Here is a 17,160-nt window from a genome sequence, read left to right as displayed (position 1 = left end):
GTGCATACTACGTCTGGCAACTTATAAGTGGGCGTAAAATCTAAATTATGAACTATTTTTGTTATCATCAATTCATAATATGCTAAAGTAATTATTACTGAGGCATAAATAAGTTATTTATATGACTTTTGCCTCGGCTCGTAAATGACAGCACATCAACAACATCGGATATCCTATGATGCATCTCATATGATCCAATAATATTCCTGCCGGCCGCTTCCCTAGATATCTTCCGGGTCGACAGAAAGTTCGCCTGTGGTGCACAGCACACAGAATCAGGACTGTCTGCAAAGGTCAGTTGTGTTATCTGGCGCCAAGCTGTCTTTTCTCACTTTTAACCATGCATTAATTTGACCTCACGTTTCTGTGCATATATAGGGAGTGTTTTGGAGTGTATCGGCTTCATGCATGCTGCCCTTTGTTGTTAGCTAGCGCGCTAGCTTGTGTTAGCTTTCCTCCGCTAGGTTTTTTTGCATTCAATGGAGACAAAAAAAGAGAAGTGGTCGGCTAACAGCTGCCAGTAGTACCCGCCTTATAAATCTCGTCCCAGCAGGGCAGCTGGTGCTGTCTGACTGACAAACACACGGTTTACCAAAAACACACGAGATTTAATTAGATTATTGGGTCTCTGAATGATAACCCAATAATCTGGCAGTGTCGCCATATGGAAGCCACTGGTTGGTGTGAAAGTGATCGAGTTTATTTCAGTCAAATAAAATCCGTTAACGTTACCACTTGAGTCCTGTGCGTAATTTGGCACATCCAGGACAAACAAGCTCGTGCAGACGCCGTGTGCAAGGTGCATCTGTTAAGCATTTTACGAGACTACACGGTTATCAAATAATTAACATTATGCATCTGTGCGAACCAGCCTCAAGCTTCATAATTCATATTTTGGGACAGCCGCTCTTCTTGGTGACGTGGTAGCTTCAGTTTTTTCTAAAGTAGGTCTGACATGAAATTGAAAGTCATGGCCACAGCGCGTCGAGGCCGTAATCTGAGAAAACTATAGGTGGCATTCCTGTCTATTTAGTCTTTGGGCAAACTATATTTGTTTCTAGGCTCTCTTTGTCTGTTTCAGCTCATTCTCATGCTAAATGCTGAACAGTCCAGCCCTGTGCCTTTTATTGAGCCAAATGTAATGTGGCTTTATGACATTCAAGTTGTCCCAGTAGGACAAGCTTGCAATTTGCAGGACTCTACTAGTGGGCTAAGCGGGGCCCAATTGATTTTAAAAGCACTGTAGTCTACCTCAGTTTTCTTCACAATGGCATTTCCATGACCTTTTTATTTTGCTACTGCAAGTCCATTTTTCTAGTGGGAAATAGCCTCAAATAAATAGTGGTTTTGATGTCATGTCACAAAAATTTCAGTCGACCTTCAAAAAAGAGGCTTTTATATGTGACACTTTGTTCAGTTTGTTTTTGACCTTTTTACTTAATGGCCTGTAACTCTGTGTTGTATACTAGTGTGTGCATGGCAGGCTTATGCCAGCCAGTCAATTCTAGTTTGAACCCCACGAGGCTAGCCTGATCCAGACTATACCAGTACCATTATCTCCCCTCAAACCAAACATAGCCCACAAGCTGTATGCCACCTCAGATAGTTATTCAGTGGGCTTTTTTATGGCCTTGGTTATCCATTATTTGTGATGTTGATCCATGCTAACTATCAGGGATGTGAAGTATTTTTAATGAATTTTGCAAAATGAACCTCATGTTCTTGCATTGAACTGAATGAAAATAGGCCCAGGCCTGTGTGACTGCAAGAGGCTGGGACAGAATCATAATGACAGCAATGTGTGTCATGTGCTTTGTGGGTCAGACAGGTTAGCAGGAAGGTGTTGCCTCCATGGATGTGACCTGTTGCATAAATGTAGGTCATAAGTGTCTGCTTGTGCCGGCATTCAGCAAGGGTATAGGGACACATTCCTGCGGAACTTGCAGTGTGCTTATATATTTTTGCAAATGTGATAGTGAGTGTGCGTGTTCAGCTGGTGTGGTGTGTAGGTGTGGGAAAGCTGCAAATGCTGGCATTGGTCAAAAAAGTTCACCTTGTTATTCTTTCTCACCCACCCCATCCTCCCTTTCTTCTCTCCCTCTACACCCCTCTCCTCCCCCCAGGAGGGGTGCTGTCTGTCTAGTTGAGCTCCTCCTGGTGTGTGAGTGTTGGGTGTGTGTGCACCATGGCGAGCCTCCTGCGTGTTGTGGTGACCAGCTGCTCGGCCCCAGTGTTCAGTGGGGTTTCCTATGCGAAGCTGCAGAGCGCCCGTGTCGTCAAATCGCAGTGCTTGCGCTTTTTCAGGACCCAGCAAACTCTCGGACGATGTGCCAGTCCAGGTAAGACAACTGACAACAGCACACCTGTTTAGTCAGCAAGCTGCCTCTCAACAGCAGGATCCGTTTACAGAAAGCTTCTAACACCACAATCACACTTAAACTGTAATGAATTTATGCTGCTGCAAGCTGTGTGCTTATTGAGATGGAACTGATCAATTGTTATTGATCGTAGTATTGTGACATAATTTTGATTCTTCCGAATCAGTTCTCTTTGATTGTGTGAACTTTGATTTAATAATGAAATTTTTTCAACACAAAAACATAACAGATAGTGTAAACAACATGATAACTCATTTGGTCTAGCTTACACAGCAGCTTACACATGCTTAATAATAGAGCTGCAACGATTAATCCATTAATCGATTAGTTGTCAACTATTAAATTAATCGCCAACTATTTTGATAATCGATTAATCGGTTTGAGTAATTTTTAAAGAAAAATAAGTCAAAATTCTCTGATTCCAGCTTCTTAAATGTGAACATTTCTGGTTTCTTTACTCCTCTATGACAGTAAACTGAATATCTTTGGGTTGTGGACAAAACAAGACATTTGAGGACGTCATCTTGGGCTTTGGGAAACACTGATCAACATTTTTCACCATTTTATGACATTTTATAGACCAAACAACTAATCGATTAATCGAGAAAATAATCAACAGATTCATTGACAATGAAAATAATCGTTAGTTGCAGCCCTACTTAATAAACGCAAAATTTGAATAAATCCAATGCATGTAACATTTGCATTGCATCGCAGCAACTTTCAGTGGAGAGCAACACATTTGATGCATGAATTGTGATCAAGGGGTTAGAATATGAGCACTAATATAGGATATTGAGGTCACATGCCCATGCAAACTTCACCCAAACTGGTCTCAGATTAGTTCAGCTATCCTAAAATACTGCATGCATACAGACCCAGGAGGGCTTCAAAGAAACAGGGCCGCAAAGGGAAGACATAAAATAGATTTAGGACTCTCAAGATTGTTTTTTAGAATGCCTAAAGTTAATTTTTTCCTGGTCTGTGTCCAAGAGTGAACAAAACTGTCTCAAACCTTAACATTTGATAGTGTGTCAGGACTTGGAAATTTGATTGGATAATGCTTTTACTGCATTGTTAGTGGCAGCTACTTCCTGCAACCATATTGTTCTACTTTGCTTGCTAACTAGACTGATAGTTACCAACTAGAAGCTACTAGTGTTGTGACTGACGGTGTTAGTGACCAGTTAATTTCACCATATGGATTTCAGATAGGCTTGCATCACTCTACATGCTACATTCTGTTCAACCATGCAAGCAAGAGCTGTATTGGCATGGTCTGTGTACTTTGTTTTACTGTTTTCTTTTTCTATGCTGTTCAAGTTCAACATGTTTTTGCATGGCCACTAATGAAGTTATTATAGTAGGTAAACACCTGAGAACTTGCATGTTGGAATTTACTCACAGAAATTATTCACACACCGGTGACCTACATTTGAATTCACAGAACAGGTTTACAAATATGTTAGTCAGTAATTAAATGAATTGAATAAAAACTGATCTTTTTTCATGAATATACTTTTGTTGCACAGTTCCACGTAGGGCTGCAACTAACGATTATTTTCATTGTCGATTAATCTGTCGATTATTTTCTCGATTAATCGATTAGTTGTTTGGTCTATAAAATGTCAGATCAGTGTTTCCCAAAGCCCAAGATGACGTCCTCAAATGTCTTGTTTTGTCCACACCCCAAAGATATTCAGTTTACTGTCATAGAGGAGTAAAGAAACCAGAAAATATTCACATTTAAGAAGCTGGAATCTATACTATATTAGTGCTCATATTCTAACCCCTTTATCACACTTCATGCATCAAATGTGTTGCTCTCCACTGAAAGTTGCTGCGATGCAATGCAAATGTTACATACATTGGATTTATTCAAATTTTGCGTTTATTAAGTAGGGCTGCAACTAACGATTATTTTCATTGTCAATGAATCTGTCGATTATTTTCTCGATTAATCGATTAGTTGTTTGGTCTATAAAATGTCATAAAATGGTGAAAAATGTCGATCAGTGTTTCCCAAAGCCCAAGATGATGTCCTCAAATGTCTTGTTTTGTCCACAACCCAAAGATATTCAGTTTACTGTCATAGAGGAGTAAAGAAACCAGAAATGTTCACATTTAAGAAGCTGGAATCAGAGAATTTTGACTTATTTTTCTTTAAAAATTACTCAAACCGATTAATCGATTATCAAAATAGTTGGCGATTAATTTAATAGTTGACAACTAATCGATTAATCGTTGCAGCTCTTGTTCCATGATTTCATCTTTTCAAATCTGCTGTTGCAACCTCTCAGGTGCTGTCTTGTGCATCACAAAAAGCAAATCTGTGTGCTCTCACTTTTGCTACAGTGTGGAGCATTTGGTGCAAAAGTGATTTGTTGACCTGTGAATTCAAGACACTGAATTTACACTTGCATGGCAACTGGCTATACATATAATAAATCTGGCATTGTGATGTAGGCTAACTGTGCAGTACTGATAGCAACATGATAGCACCATCACCTGCAACTCAAGCCCCGGACAGATGGAAAGCTAGTGCTAGTGTCAACAAATGCAACTGTTGTTCTTAATGGCTGCAGGCAAAGTAGAGATGTTAAGTGCCGCATCACCAGCAGATCTTCTATTTGTCTTCCTGTGTTGATGCTTCAAATCTTCTGTGTGCACTAGTGGCGTCATATGCTGTGCATCAAAAGACACTTCCTATCTGTCCAGGGCTTTATGTGTGCATTCTATTCTCATACACTTGTAATGTATCAAGCGTGTGCTAGTAACATGGCAGATGTCAACTTGCACACTACATAAACATTGACAGACCTTAGGTATTCAGCAAATGCTTGCATTACTTAGCATTTAAATGGCAGGACAAATATGGGATTCATAGCTTGTCCTTGTCGTCCATGGCAACTGGCTATACATACAGTAAAGCTGGAATTGTTATGTAACTATACAGTAGTGATGGCATCATGATAACACCAGCACCATACACTTGCACTAAACCCATGCTAGCAGTCAAAAACAAGGTGTAAGTGTTGGTCATTCATTAATTCATTCATTCATTTGTCTTCTTTATCCGCTTATTGCTTTTCAGTGTCACAGGGGGCTGGAGCATACCCCAGCATACATTGTAATTGTTGTTGAGAAAAGACAAATGCACTGTTTTGGCAAAATAGCGAAAACCGATAAATGCCAGTTTGCCCCCATAGTTTTGCATTCAGCTCAGAACTCGTCATTATTTTAGGGGAATTGTTGCTACCTGTGTTTGCTCCCAGTCCCAAGGTCACTTTAAAGATAATGCAGCCCCTGAGCATTACTCCCCATTTCCATGCCCTCAGTCTGTATCCAAACCTGTAGAAGCAGAAGGTGTGTGTGTATATGTGTGTGTGTGCGTGTGTACTGTGAAAGCCAGTATCAGCTGGTTGCAGGTGCTTTATGTCTGTGTGTGCTGGGTCCATGTTTGTGCTGAAGCCTCTGTGTGTGTGTGTAGGTGGGTGTCTGAGGACTGCTGGCGACCCGGCTTGCAGTGTCATTGGTTGACATTCCTACAGGTCGGCTAGCTCCAGTAGCAGCTGGCAGTGTCTATTCTTGACAGAGTATCAACTGGCAGGCTGGTAGCCCCGAGAGCAAGAGAGATGAGTGGAGACGAGGAACTCAGTACTACACACACTTAACATAGACCTGATTATACTTTAACCTCTAGGAAGCCTGTAGACTTGTCAGTTCGCTCGTTAGTTTCGACATGTTGATGCTGATTCCATGTGTGACTGGATTTATGAACTATGAATCGGGCAGGATGACACAGGGCCATATCAAAAGATTTTTGTTGGCCTTGCCAAACTTACAAACATGTTAGTTAGTTAGTTGTCTAACCTAGATGTAGATGTTTTTATGTTGGACTATTGTTATGTAACTGAAAAATTGTGCAGTAAATAGTAGACTTCAGCCAGGAAGTCTACTATTTACTGCACAATTTTTCTGAAAAAGGTAGAGGTACTGCTCCTAAAATCTGAATGTGGTCATGGACACCAGATTGATATTCCTAGTCATGGAAACTTTGTTATTAAGGAAACTGGACTTCACACACTTTTATCTTTGACCTAGATATTGATGTTCATAGGTTATGTCATGGTATTATTATTATTATTATCTGTGTGTCTACATCAGCAGGTAGGCTAACAGCCCTGGAAGTACACAGGCATGGAGAGTCTAAATACAAGATGATTATTTTCTCTATAGGCCTGTGTATTAGTGCTTTCAATTTGGGTCACTCGTAGCTCACTTGGTCAGTTTCTCATGGGCGGTGGTTCTGTACTTCTACTGGTACCTTCCTCATTTTTATACTAAATTAAGATAAATTTTTGCTTAGTAATAGGACAGACAAGAGAGGTTGCACAACTCTGAGTTAAATACTTTTCTTACACTCAAGCTGTTCGCTAGCTGCGGTGATAAGGGTGTCGTCAGCAAAAGATGGGGGACAGTTTATAGTTACTAGTGTTTTGAGTCCCTTGTGGACACTTGGTTAGGTTATAAGTTGTTAGAGGACAAGTTCCTTCTAGTCAGCCAAGCATGGTGAAAGGACAGACAGCTTGTCGTAGGCACCTGTGTTTATCTATAGAGGAGTCAGTGGGAAAGGGCTTCAGTGGAATTTTCCATAGGAACCAACACCACATGTGACCTGCCTGTCACCGTCCGGAGCTCCTTGTTCTCACACATGTTGAATCATGGCTATATGCAAACTAAATATCTTGGACAACAATGGAAACTTGGTCCCTTTTGCAGTTCAAACTACATTGTTTCTGTATCTTACTATCTCACTATCTTTGCTCCTTTCTAAAACATAAGTTCTTCAGTAAAGAAGAGGTTGGTAATGAATGTCCTTGTTGGCCATTTATCATACAACATTGACCTAGTCAGTCTGCTTAGAAAGGCCAGTGGATATATTTATGGTAAACACAATTTTGACTCCACTCACTGTGTAGTTTTTCAAGGAGTTTCTACTTGAAACTACAGAGTCATCTATCTGAAAGTGTATGAGTAGGTAATAGTAGTGTAAACCGGTCAAGTCTCAAGCTTTCAAAGTGTATTTGTTGGTTTGATATACAGTAGGTGGATAGCTATTTGGGAGCACATGCATTCTCCCTAGTGGCCTCAGGGATTGCTTTTCAGATTTGAAGTGCTGGATGTCCCAGACTTTCCTCCATCACGAAAATAAGTCTGAGATTGTTCTATCTGGCTCCCCAAACTGCATCAACCAGATTCAAGACAACATGGGAAACCTTTCCAACAGCATTAAGCCTGTAGTCCAGACATGATGTTGTTTTATGTCCTGTTTTATCCCTGGTGTCATTTTGTAAGTCTCCTTTTGTCTGGTTTCCTTTTTTATTCACTCTTTTATTCATTCATTCATCTTATGTATTTGTTTTGCAGAACATAGTAACAGTTGTTTGGAAAAGCGCTATATATATAAAGTTTATCATATCATTATAGTCATGTCCTTTCTTCTTTCGTAATTTTAGTGCTACCAGCAATGACTACTACTACATCATTGCTGGTACAACAATGCATGCAGTCAGGAGAAAACATACTTTATCGAGGGTGTGACAGTAGTTTATTACACTGATAATAACTCTCAAAGGTCTTTGCGGTCTTATGATTTTTATAATGAAAGCTTATCTCTTATCTCCTACTTCTCCAATCATAAAGCTGTTGAATGTGAATGGATCATTGTTACTACACCATGAATGAATTAACAAAATATCTGGGTGTGGGTAAAGCTTTAATCATTATCAAAGGTGTTTGTTTGAGTGTGTATGTTTTTTTTGTTTGTTTTGAGAACATTAGGGCAAGATACACACGCACACACAAACCCATTCACATACACAGACACATTCCTCATACCCTAATGTTTGAAATGTTTGTTCTCTCTTGTTTTTATATCCTGTAGAACACCGAAACACTGTGACAGACCTCTTTGTTAATGCTTTTAAAAATCTATTTGAAATGACTTGAAAAAAGCTCATAAATGAACAAACAAACCTATATAAACAAGGCAGAAAACAACGGCCCATTAACTTTGCATCAATCAGTCTATTGTCGTAAAGCATGACAGAATTAATAAATGAGTGAATGAAACGACTGTCACTTGTCTCACCTCGTCTCTTTTTACCTTTCTAGGTGTTCCATACAAACAAATCACAGTCGGTGTTCCTAAGGAAATTTTCCAGAATGAACGTCGTGTGGCGCTGTCTCCAGCCGGTGTCCAGGCGCTCATCAAACAGGGCTTCAATGTCGTCGTGGAGTCTGGAGCCGGAGAGTCCTCCAAGTTCCCTGACGAACAATACGCCCAGGCTGGAGCAACAATTAAAGATATCAAAGATGTCTTGGCATCTGATGTGCTGGTTAAGGTAAGGCGTAAAGATGTTAAAGATGTGTTGCAGTTGCGTGAGTTGGTTAAGGCAGAAAATATGGAACAGAGAGAGAGATGGTGGGAGAAAAATGTGGAGAGGGAGGAGAGGGAAAAAAGGTTGGTGTGAAAGGGCAAACCGTAAAGTGAATGGGTAGACGGATGAATAGTTTGCCCTTGCCAGAGCAACACTTGCAAATGTCAAAAATGTCTTGTTATCTGATGGGCTGGCTAAGGTAGGGAATGAGGTAACGAGGGATAATGGGAGGAAGAGGGAAAGGGAAGGAATAAATGGGAGGAGAGAAGTAAGACACATTCAGGGTGGGCCAATGATTTGAAGATGGCAGAGATCTTTGGCATCTGATGTGCTGCCCAAGGTAGCAGGTGGGAGAGGGAGAAGGAAGGAACATGAATGTGGGAAAGAACCAGTATTCCCAGGCCAGAGCAACAATTAAAGATGTCAAGCGTGTCTTAACATCAGACATGTTGGTCAAGGAAGGGAAAGAGGGAGGGAGGCAAAGATTTTAGACGTAATGGGTGTCCTCAATCTGATGTGCTGGTTAAAGCGGGGAGAGGAGGAGGAGGAGGAGGAGAAGAGAGCTGGTGGGAAGGAGAGGAAAGAAGTGGGAACAAATTTAGGGTGGGTGTTGGGTGGGGGTGTTGGTGTTGGGGATGGAACAATGAATTAAAAATGTAAAATATGTCTTGGCATCTGACAGGCCAGAGGAAAAGTGAGAAATGGAGTGTAGGAAAGGACAAACAATTATCCCAGTCTAGAGCAACTATTAAAGATGTCAAAGACATCCTGGACACGGTGATGAAGGCAGGTTAATAAATGGTTCAGGCGCAACATTTAACATGTCAGACGCTCTGGTATACAATGTCTTGGTCAAGGTAGGGAAGAGAGGGAGAGAAGAGAAGGAATGAAAAAGAAAAGTGAAAGGACCGCTGGTATTCTCAGGCTAGGGCAACAATTAATGGTTTGAAATATGTCCTGGCATCAGACATGCAGGCTAGGGAACGGATGAGTGGTACGCCCAGGCCCATTACACCCATTAAAGATGTCAAAGACGTGCTGGTATTGGATACTATTGTATTGCTAAGAGGAGCGTGAAACTGTGAATTCACCCTCTAGCTATCTCTCCTGGACTTTAAACTGTACAACTTTTACTTTAAAGTGTACAATGCCCAGTGAAGCTACATGGAGTGGAATTACTGTTCTGCAGATAGATTCACACAGTACTCTGGCTTTTTGATCTAAATAGGATGGCCTATTTAACACTATCTTTAATTCTCTCTCTTTCTTTCTGTCTCTCACTTGTAATGAGGCCACAAAGATTTATTAAAACATTCTAGCTGTTCTAGAGTTGTTGGGACAACATTTTGCCTGTTCTTTCCGTCTTATGTCTCCTCTTTGTTCCTCCTCTCCCCACACCTCCAACCAACCTCTTTGCCTCCAGGTGCGCGCTCCCATGTTCAACCCGACACTGGGAGCCCATGAGGCTGATCTGATGAAGGAAGCAGCCACTTTGGTCAGTTTCATCTACCCAGCTCAGAACCCTGAGCTGATGGACCTGCTGTCCCAGAAGAAGGCCACTGTCCTGGCTATGGACCAAGTGCCCAGGGTCACCATTGCCCAGGGCTTTGATGCACTGAGCTCCATGGCAAACATTGCAGGGTCAGTATAGACACACACTTATGGTTAGAAAACATTGCGGTGAAAACGTTTTCACATGTACTGTATATTTGGTGTTTGTTTTTCTTATTTGTAAGTATATAATATGTCCATATTGATGTACTGATTTTAAATTCAGTTTTACATTCAGTTCCCATTTTTAATTTCTTCATCATTCCATATCTCTTTTTTATCTTAATTTCTGTCTTTTCAGGTACAAGTCAGTGGTGCTGGCAGCCAACAGCTTTGGTCGCTTTTTCACTGGACAGATCACTGCAGCTGGGAAAGTGCCACCTGCAAAGGTGTGTTTTTAGGAGTGTGTGTGTATGTATATGTGTGTGTTTTCTGTAGTGTGAATGTGTCTGTGCCAGTTTTTAACTTTTAACATGCCTGTGTGTCAATAGGTGCTGATCATTGGAGGTGGGGTGGCTGGATTGGCAGCAGCTGGTACTGCCAGGGCCATGGGAGCCATTGTCAGAGGGTTTGATACCAGGTATGTGTTCTGATTTTTGTGGGAAAATATATATATATATATAATATTTTTTATTTTGTAAATAAAAATGGATATAATAGGGCCCAACACACATTTTTCTCTGAAAGTAATATAAGGTATAAATAACATTCAACTGTTTAATCTTGTGCACCAGACAATACAGTTAGTAATGATGAGAATAGAAACAGTTTTCTACCCTACCACTAGATGACGGCAGTAGCATGTATTGACTTGAAATGATAGTGGATGGTCCAAGTATCAAAGAATAGGAAGGGGATTAAGCTTTCTAACTACTACATTTTGTGACTGTTTTGTTCAACATATGGCTCGCTATGCTCTGTTCATGCAGCTCTGAGGACATTAAACTGTTTCTGCCAGTATTTCCCCTACATTGAAAATCTGAGTGAATGGAGATTTTTAGTGTCACATGTGGCATGTGTCCGCATGCTGTGTCGGAGACCTTTCCTACTGGTCTGCCAAGAAAACACCTCTGACGCCCCGTCTTCTCCCTCTCCAGAGCTGCAGCCTTGGAGCAGTTTAAGTCCCTGGGCGCGGAGCCGCTGGAGGTGGACTTTAAGGAGTCAGGAGAGGGCCAGGGAGGCTACGCCAAGGAAATGTCCAAGGAGTTCATAGAGGCTGAGATGAAGCTGTTTGCCAAACAGTGTCTGGACGTGGACATTCTCATCAGCACTGCTCTAATCCCTGGTATGCACAGAAGCACAGACACATGCACTGATGTGTGTACACACCAGCGTGAACACATAAACACACAAGGTGAAAGGTACATGGTGGCTCACTCTTCCAATATATAGAGCATTTTCCTGTAATGGCAATAGCATATGGAAGAATGTCAATTACAATCAAATATACTCATTAGTTTGTGGTAATACTTACTGTGGGTCATATGCACTTTCTTTCTCTCTATTTCATGCCTTTACATGCTCTCTCACACATCGCCAATGTAGACTGTCCCTGTAAACAGGTATCCTACTGCTGGTCATGGAATATCTGGAATATCATGGAATGTGAGACATATATTCCAGGCAGGGGAATTCTGGGAATTTAAGAAATAACCTGGGCAAGTCATGGAATATCAATGAATTTTACAAATTCCCAGATATTCACTTTGCCAGAATATATTTTACAACATGTTTCATGTATTCACTGGGTTAGATGATTGGCCACTCCTCCCCAGCAGCTATAGTGAAAACCAAACTGTTTACCCCTTTTGAACTTTTCTTAGCTGAGAAACAACATTAGCCAACCAGGAAGAATGAGGCTGTTTAGATCAGTGGTTCTCAATTCCAGGACCCAGAGCTATCCATCTAATCAGGGACTGCTTTACACCTACAATGCAAGATGAATGCAATTAACTACCTGGTAGGATACCAGGAAAAACCAGCAGTACTTTGGGTCCTGACTGAGGACCAGAGTTGAGAACCACTGGTTTAGATCAGTGATGTGAAATCATGTGCCATGAAGTGCCAAGAGTCTGTAGGTTTTCATTCCAACCAAACATTACACCAGGTGATTTCACTGATGAACACAACTAAGGAGGAACTAATCAGTAAAATCACCTGGTGTAGTTTTGGGTTGGAATGAAAGCCTGCAGACTCTCTGCCCTCCGTGGCACATGGTTTCCCACCACTGGTTTAGATCATGGAAGTGCTCCGAATTGGTTGTGGAAAGTCATGTAAAATTAATTGAATTTTACATCAGGGTACGGTGGGAACATTGTGTAAAGGTTGGGGAATGCAGTCACAGCTCTTAATGGTCCTAAATGTGGTTTCCATCAAAACTTTTCAGCATGCATGCATCCATGACCCCATTTACACCTGGCATTTCATGCGACTAGTATCCAGATTGTATGCAGATGCAATTTATCCACATTACATTTACATTTGTTATCAAAAATGCGTCTTAGGCAGCCGGATAGAAATCTGATTGCCATCCCCCCTGCGCATTCCCTTGTAGCCTAGTATTTTTGTCTGTATACAATGATAGTAAACATCTGGTTTCATTTGTACTCCAGCTGTTAGTCTCATCCATATCCAACCGATGGTAGAGGTTTTTGCCTGTCGCCTGACGATGTTTGCCTCCTCAGCTCTGCTTAGATCAAAACAAAACTGCGTGCTATTTTTCTTTTCAGTTGGGGACATAACATTTTGGGAGGAGATTACATATGTAGCTTGGAGAAAGATTTCTATTCACACTTGGCTAATTTGCAGCCACCTCCCGAGTTTTAATCGGTTTTTAATCCGTCCCCAATGTGTCTTGGGTGCATTTACACCTCGATTTTTCTGGATTGCTATCTGATCACTCAAGATACATTGTAAATTTATTTACATTTCTAACGTGATCTTACAGATACTTGGCAGAAGTCTACTGATTCAGCCAGATCTCACCCTTAGTCTTTTGGTTTGAGCATGAATGTAATGCTCAAGTGACAAATAAGAGACGCATGGAATTGGCTGTCAGCCTACCCACAATTCCCTGATGTCTGTATTTCCATGTCAAAATTGTAGGTAGGCGGGCGCCCATCCTGATCACCAAACCGATGGTAGAGAGCATGAAAGATGGGTCAGTGGTGGTGGACTTGGCTGCTGAGGCTGGTGGAAACATCGAGACCACAGTACCTGGGGATCTGACAGTACACAAGGTAAGGACACAAACACACATACTGTACACACATGTACACATCCTTACCAAAAATACACATCTCTGGAAAGAGAGAGTGTGCCGGGAAATGTTTCTGGGTAGGTCTAGCTGCCAGCCCACCTATTTCAGCACACTTAAGATACTTTTATAATGTGTTTGTGTCTTTAATGCCACTTTGCACATGTACAAGTCTGTTATAGTAGTGCGCCAGGTTACAGAGAAATGTAGTCTATACCTTATGCAACCATTTAGTCCAAGGTCTGTAAATGATGTACAACAGATGGAAATATGAAAAAAAAGTGTAATGTCAAGGCCTATTCCCCTCCAATCTGCCACTGCTTTTGCAAGACGGCTTTTCAGGCTGGTCTTTATTGCAAAACAGACATTGGACATCATTGGATATAAAATTAATTCCTAAGGAAAGTGCACTTACCTGCCTCTCATTGGTGATAGAATGGATATTAGAGTGTGATTTAACTGGGAATCCCTCCTCACTGTTCTGAAAGCTCTGTCCACACTTTGGTGGAGTCTGTGATACCTGGTCCATAGTTTCATTTTCATAAGGTTTACAGTGTGTCTGTGTATCCCTGCAGGCATCACAGATGGCCTGTGTGCTTACAGTTTCTATTTATCTATAAATTAATCTTTCCACACCCTTAGAGAATGCATTTTCTGTGGTTTATGTTGACTGTGTTTGTCTTTTGAGGCTGTAGTGGATGATTAATCTAAGTGTCTGTACTTGAACAATTTAACTAAGCAGATCAAAGCCATCAGCGCTGACAGTAGCTGTTATTAGTTCATAATTATGTTTTATTTGTCATAGGGGGTGACCCACATCGGCTTCACAGACCTGCCCAGCCGTTTGCCGACCCAGTCCAGTACTCTGTACTCCAACAACATCACTAAGTTGATCAGGGCCATCAGCCCCAGCAAGGAGAACTTTTTCTTTGATGTCAAGGAAGAGTTCGACTATGGAACCATGGATCATGTCATCAGGGGATCTATTGTCATGCAGGTACGAGGTCTCATGTGTCCAGCACTCGAACAGACATGCATACATTCACGTGCAACAGCAACAGGATTCCACAATTCTACGATTTTTCACAGAAAACAGGATGCACCATGGAAAAGTAGAGAAGCCACACAATCGTGGAGGAAATCATCCAAAATGTCCTGCAAGTTCCTATCACAGCCACTAGATGTCACTAACGTACAGCTGACCTTCTCTCAGCTGTAGTCACCCATGGGAAAAATATCCCCAAACATTATTATTCATGATTGAATACCTAAAATAAGTGATCAATTTACCAGAATCCTAATAGAAAAAAGTGCAGTTTTGTGTGAATTCTTAATGGATCACAGAAATATCTTACATCATTGAACGCCAGTATTTATTTTCACAATTTTATAGTGTAGTCTGCTATAATTTGGCACTCACATTCACAGATTACCCATTATTTTGGTTGACCTCTGATTGCAGTAACATATACCCATTTTTGGCCTTATGAGTTGCTTCTTTTTGACAAATTTCATTTTCTCCCCTTGATTTTGCTTTTGGAGTGCAATTATTCAGTGTATTAGAAAGGAATTCTTGAGATTTTGCATATAATTGTAACCAAAACTCCCCATATTGTAACAAATGAAAGCAAGCATGAGATCAATGGGACTACTGATTGTTAACAGTGATAGATTCACTTTTTAATAACATTGGTATCAATGTTCACTTCTGATTAAACTTAATTTGAATATGATACCCATATTCCTTTAAGTTGGACAGTCCGACTATGGGTCATGTTACCAAAAAATCAAGGATTTCTAATCAAGGATTTATTTTCGCATGTATTTCATGAGAATTTAATTCCACTTGGTTTTACAAAATGTGTCACCAAATTAGTTGTCTACTGCTGCTTTACCTGTGGGCCTCCTGCTCTAGAGGAAGTAGGTCAAAATTCCCTCTGAACAACTGTTGATGTGGGACTACACAGGCTGCTATTGTGATGTTAGGGACATAATTTTATACAGACAGGGAGTCTTACAAGTGCATTCTGTCCTTCGTAAAAGTAGCCTACACTGTTTGAGAATTCAATCGCCCTGTGCATAACTTCCTATGCATGTATATTTCATACTGCGGGGGTAAATGAAAAGAGAATTTCCCTCAGATTAATTTTGTAGAGGGGCTTGTTACGATCCTTCATTATTCTAATACTAAACAAGATATTCACATGAAGTATTGGTTGACATAAATTAATGATGGCAAGGGTCGAATACCTCCTCTGACCTCAATTTTTTGGTGAGTGATTTTTCACTCCCTTTTTCTCATGGACCCACATGTCTTAAATCACAGCTCAACATGATATTTTGGGGGAAATTTGATTTGTTATAATGTGCCGTTCGCTCTCTGTCAAGCTGCGTTAATTCTTTAAGGTAAAAGAATAGATTCCAGATAGTAACTTGACCCAGATCTGATGATGATAATGGTCATGCATCATCATTTATCAATGCTGCTGAAATGCAGATATTTATTATTTCCCTACTGACCATTAGTTGTCTTACTTTGATCTTGACAGCGTAGTCTAATGTTACACAGATTTATGTATGCAACAGAGGTCACTGTAAACCATCAGTTAACGGAAACAGGGATTAAAAGCAGAGATCAAATTAGCTCTCAATAAATGTACTTTGATATTGTTCATATAATTTATGATTACCCCCCACCACCCTTTTTTAACATTTCCCTCTTGTCCATAATGTGTAGACAGCTACTAGTTCCCAGAATCCACAGCCAATAATATTTGATACTTGCTCATACTGATCGTTAGGAATGATTGAGTGAAATGTCTCTCATGGTTTTTTTTTATTTCCTTGTTTCTCCCTTGTCTCTGTTACACTGTCTCATTCTCCTATTCTCTCTGTCCTTTGTTCCCATATTCTGTCTTTCTCTTTCCCTCTCTCCTTCTGCCTCTGTGTTTCCCCATCCCACCTCCAGGATGGGAAGAACCTGTTCCCCGCTCCCCAGCCCAACAATTTGCCCACCGCAGCTCCTCCTAAACCCAAGAGTGTCCAGGAAATTGCGGCAGAGAAGGCAGCACAAGTCTCTCCCTTCAAGGCCACACTCACCAGTGCTGGCATCTACACTGGAGGTTAGTTATTACAGATGAAGCTGAATGTAGATGCTATGTACAGATTATCTATAATATAGCCATATTCAGAGCAAAGGCTACTGCCATTTGGTTTTTGACTTTCTGGTAGGGCTGAACAATATTGACAAAAAATCTATTTGGCAGAATGTTGCAATTGTGATTTAAACTGCGAGTTTTTCTTGATATATATTTTTTAGAATATATTCATACATCTTTAAAATTGTTTGAAGAAAAAAAATAAAATGAAAAAATAGATGTCAGTGTGCAGGATTTACTGAGTTTGAGTATGATGAAAGGTTTTCACCAATATTGTACTTGATTCATGGACCAAAGATTACCTGGAACACCTTATTTAGAAATCCATTTTGGATGTAGCTCTCTCTTAAGCAATTAATTGCAGCTTCTGCAAT

The 17,160-nt window shown here is 40.7% G+C and overlaps 1 protein-coding gene across 1 annotated transcript in view; it reads left to right on the top strand.

The window, feature by feature from the left end:
* The first annotated feature begins 241 nt into the window (after nucleotides 1–241).
* Nucleotides 242–17,160, top strand: part of nnt (nicotinamide nucleotide transhydrogenase) — a 46,584-nt gene continuing 29,665 nt past the window's right edge. The window contains exons 1-10 of the mRNA XM_071530368.1: nucleotides 242–293; nucleotides 2,124–2,339; nucleotides 8,556–8,785; nucleotides 10,245–10,462; nucleotides 10,674–10,761; nucleotides 10,864–10,952; nucleotides 11,470–11,657; nucleotides 13,478–13,611; nucleotides 14,434–14,625; nucleotides 16,597–16,750. Coding sequence (XP_071386469.1) covers nucleotides 2,186–2,339; nucleotides 8,556–8,785; nucleotides 10,245–10,462; nucleotides 10,674–10,761; nucleotides 10,864–10,952; nucleotides 11,470–11,657; nucleotides 13,478–13,611; nucleotides 14,434–14,625; nucleotides 16,597–16,750 — 1,447 coding nt within the window. The 5' untranslated portion in view covers nucleotides 242–293; nucleotides 2,124–2,185. The remainder of the gene's footprint in view (nucleotides 294–2,123; nucleotides 2,340–8,555; nucleotides 8,786–10,244; nucleotides 10,463–10,673; nucleotides 10,762–10,863; nucleotides 10,953–11,469; nucleotides 11,658–13,477; nucleotides 13,612–14,433; nucleotides 14,626–16,596; nucleotides 16,751–17,160) is intronic.

Source organism: Centroberyx affinis, unplaced genomic scaffold (assembly GCF_046629955.1).
Source record: "Centroberyx affinis isolate AG114_WGS23_722 - 3 ecotype Tasmania unplaced genomic scaffold, CSIRO-AGI_Caff_v1 ptg000131l_1, whole genome shotgun sequence".
Lineage (NCBI taxonomy): Eukaryota > Metazoa > Chordata > Actinopteri > Beryciformes > Berycidae > Centroberyx > Centroberyx affinis.
Note: the sequence above shows the minus strand (reverse complement) of the source record. Positions and strands in the feature narration are given on the sequence as shown.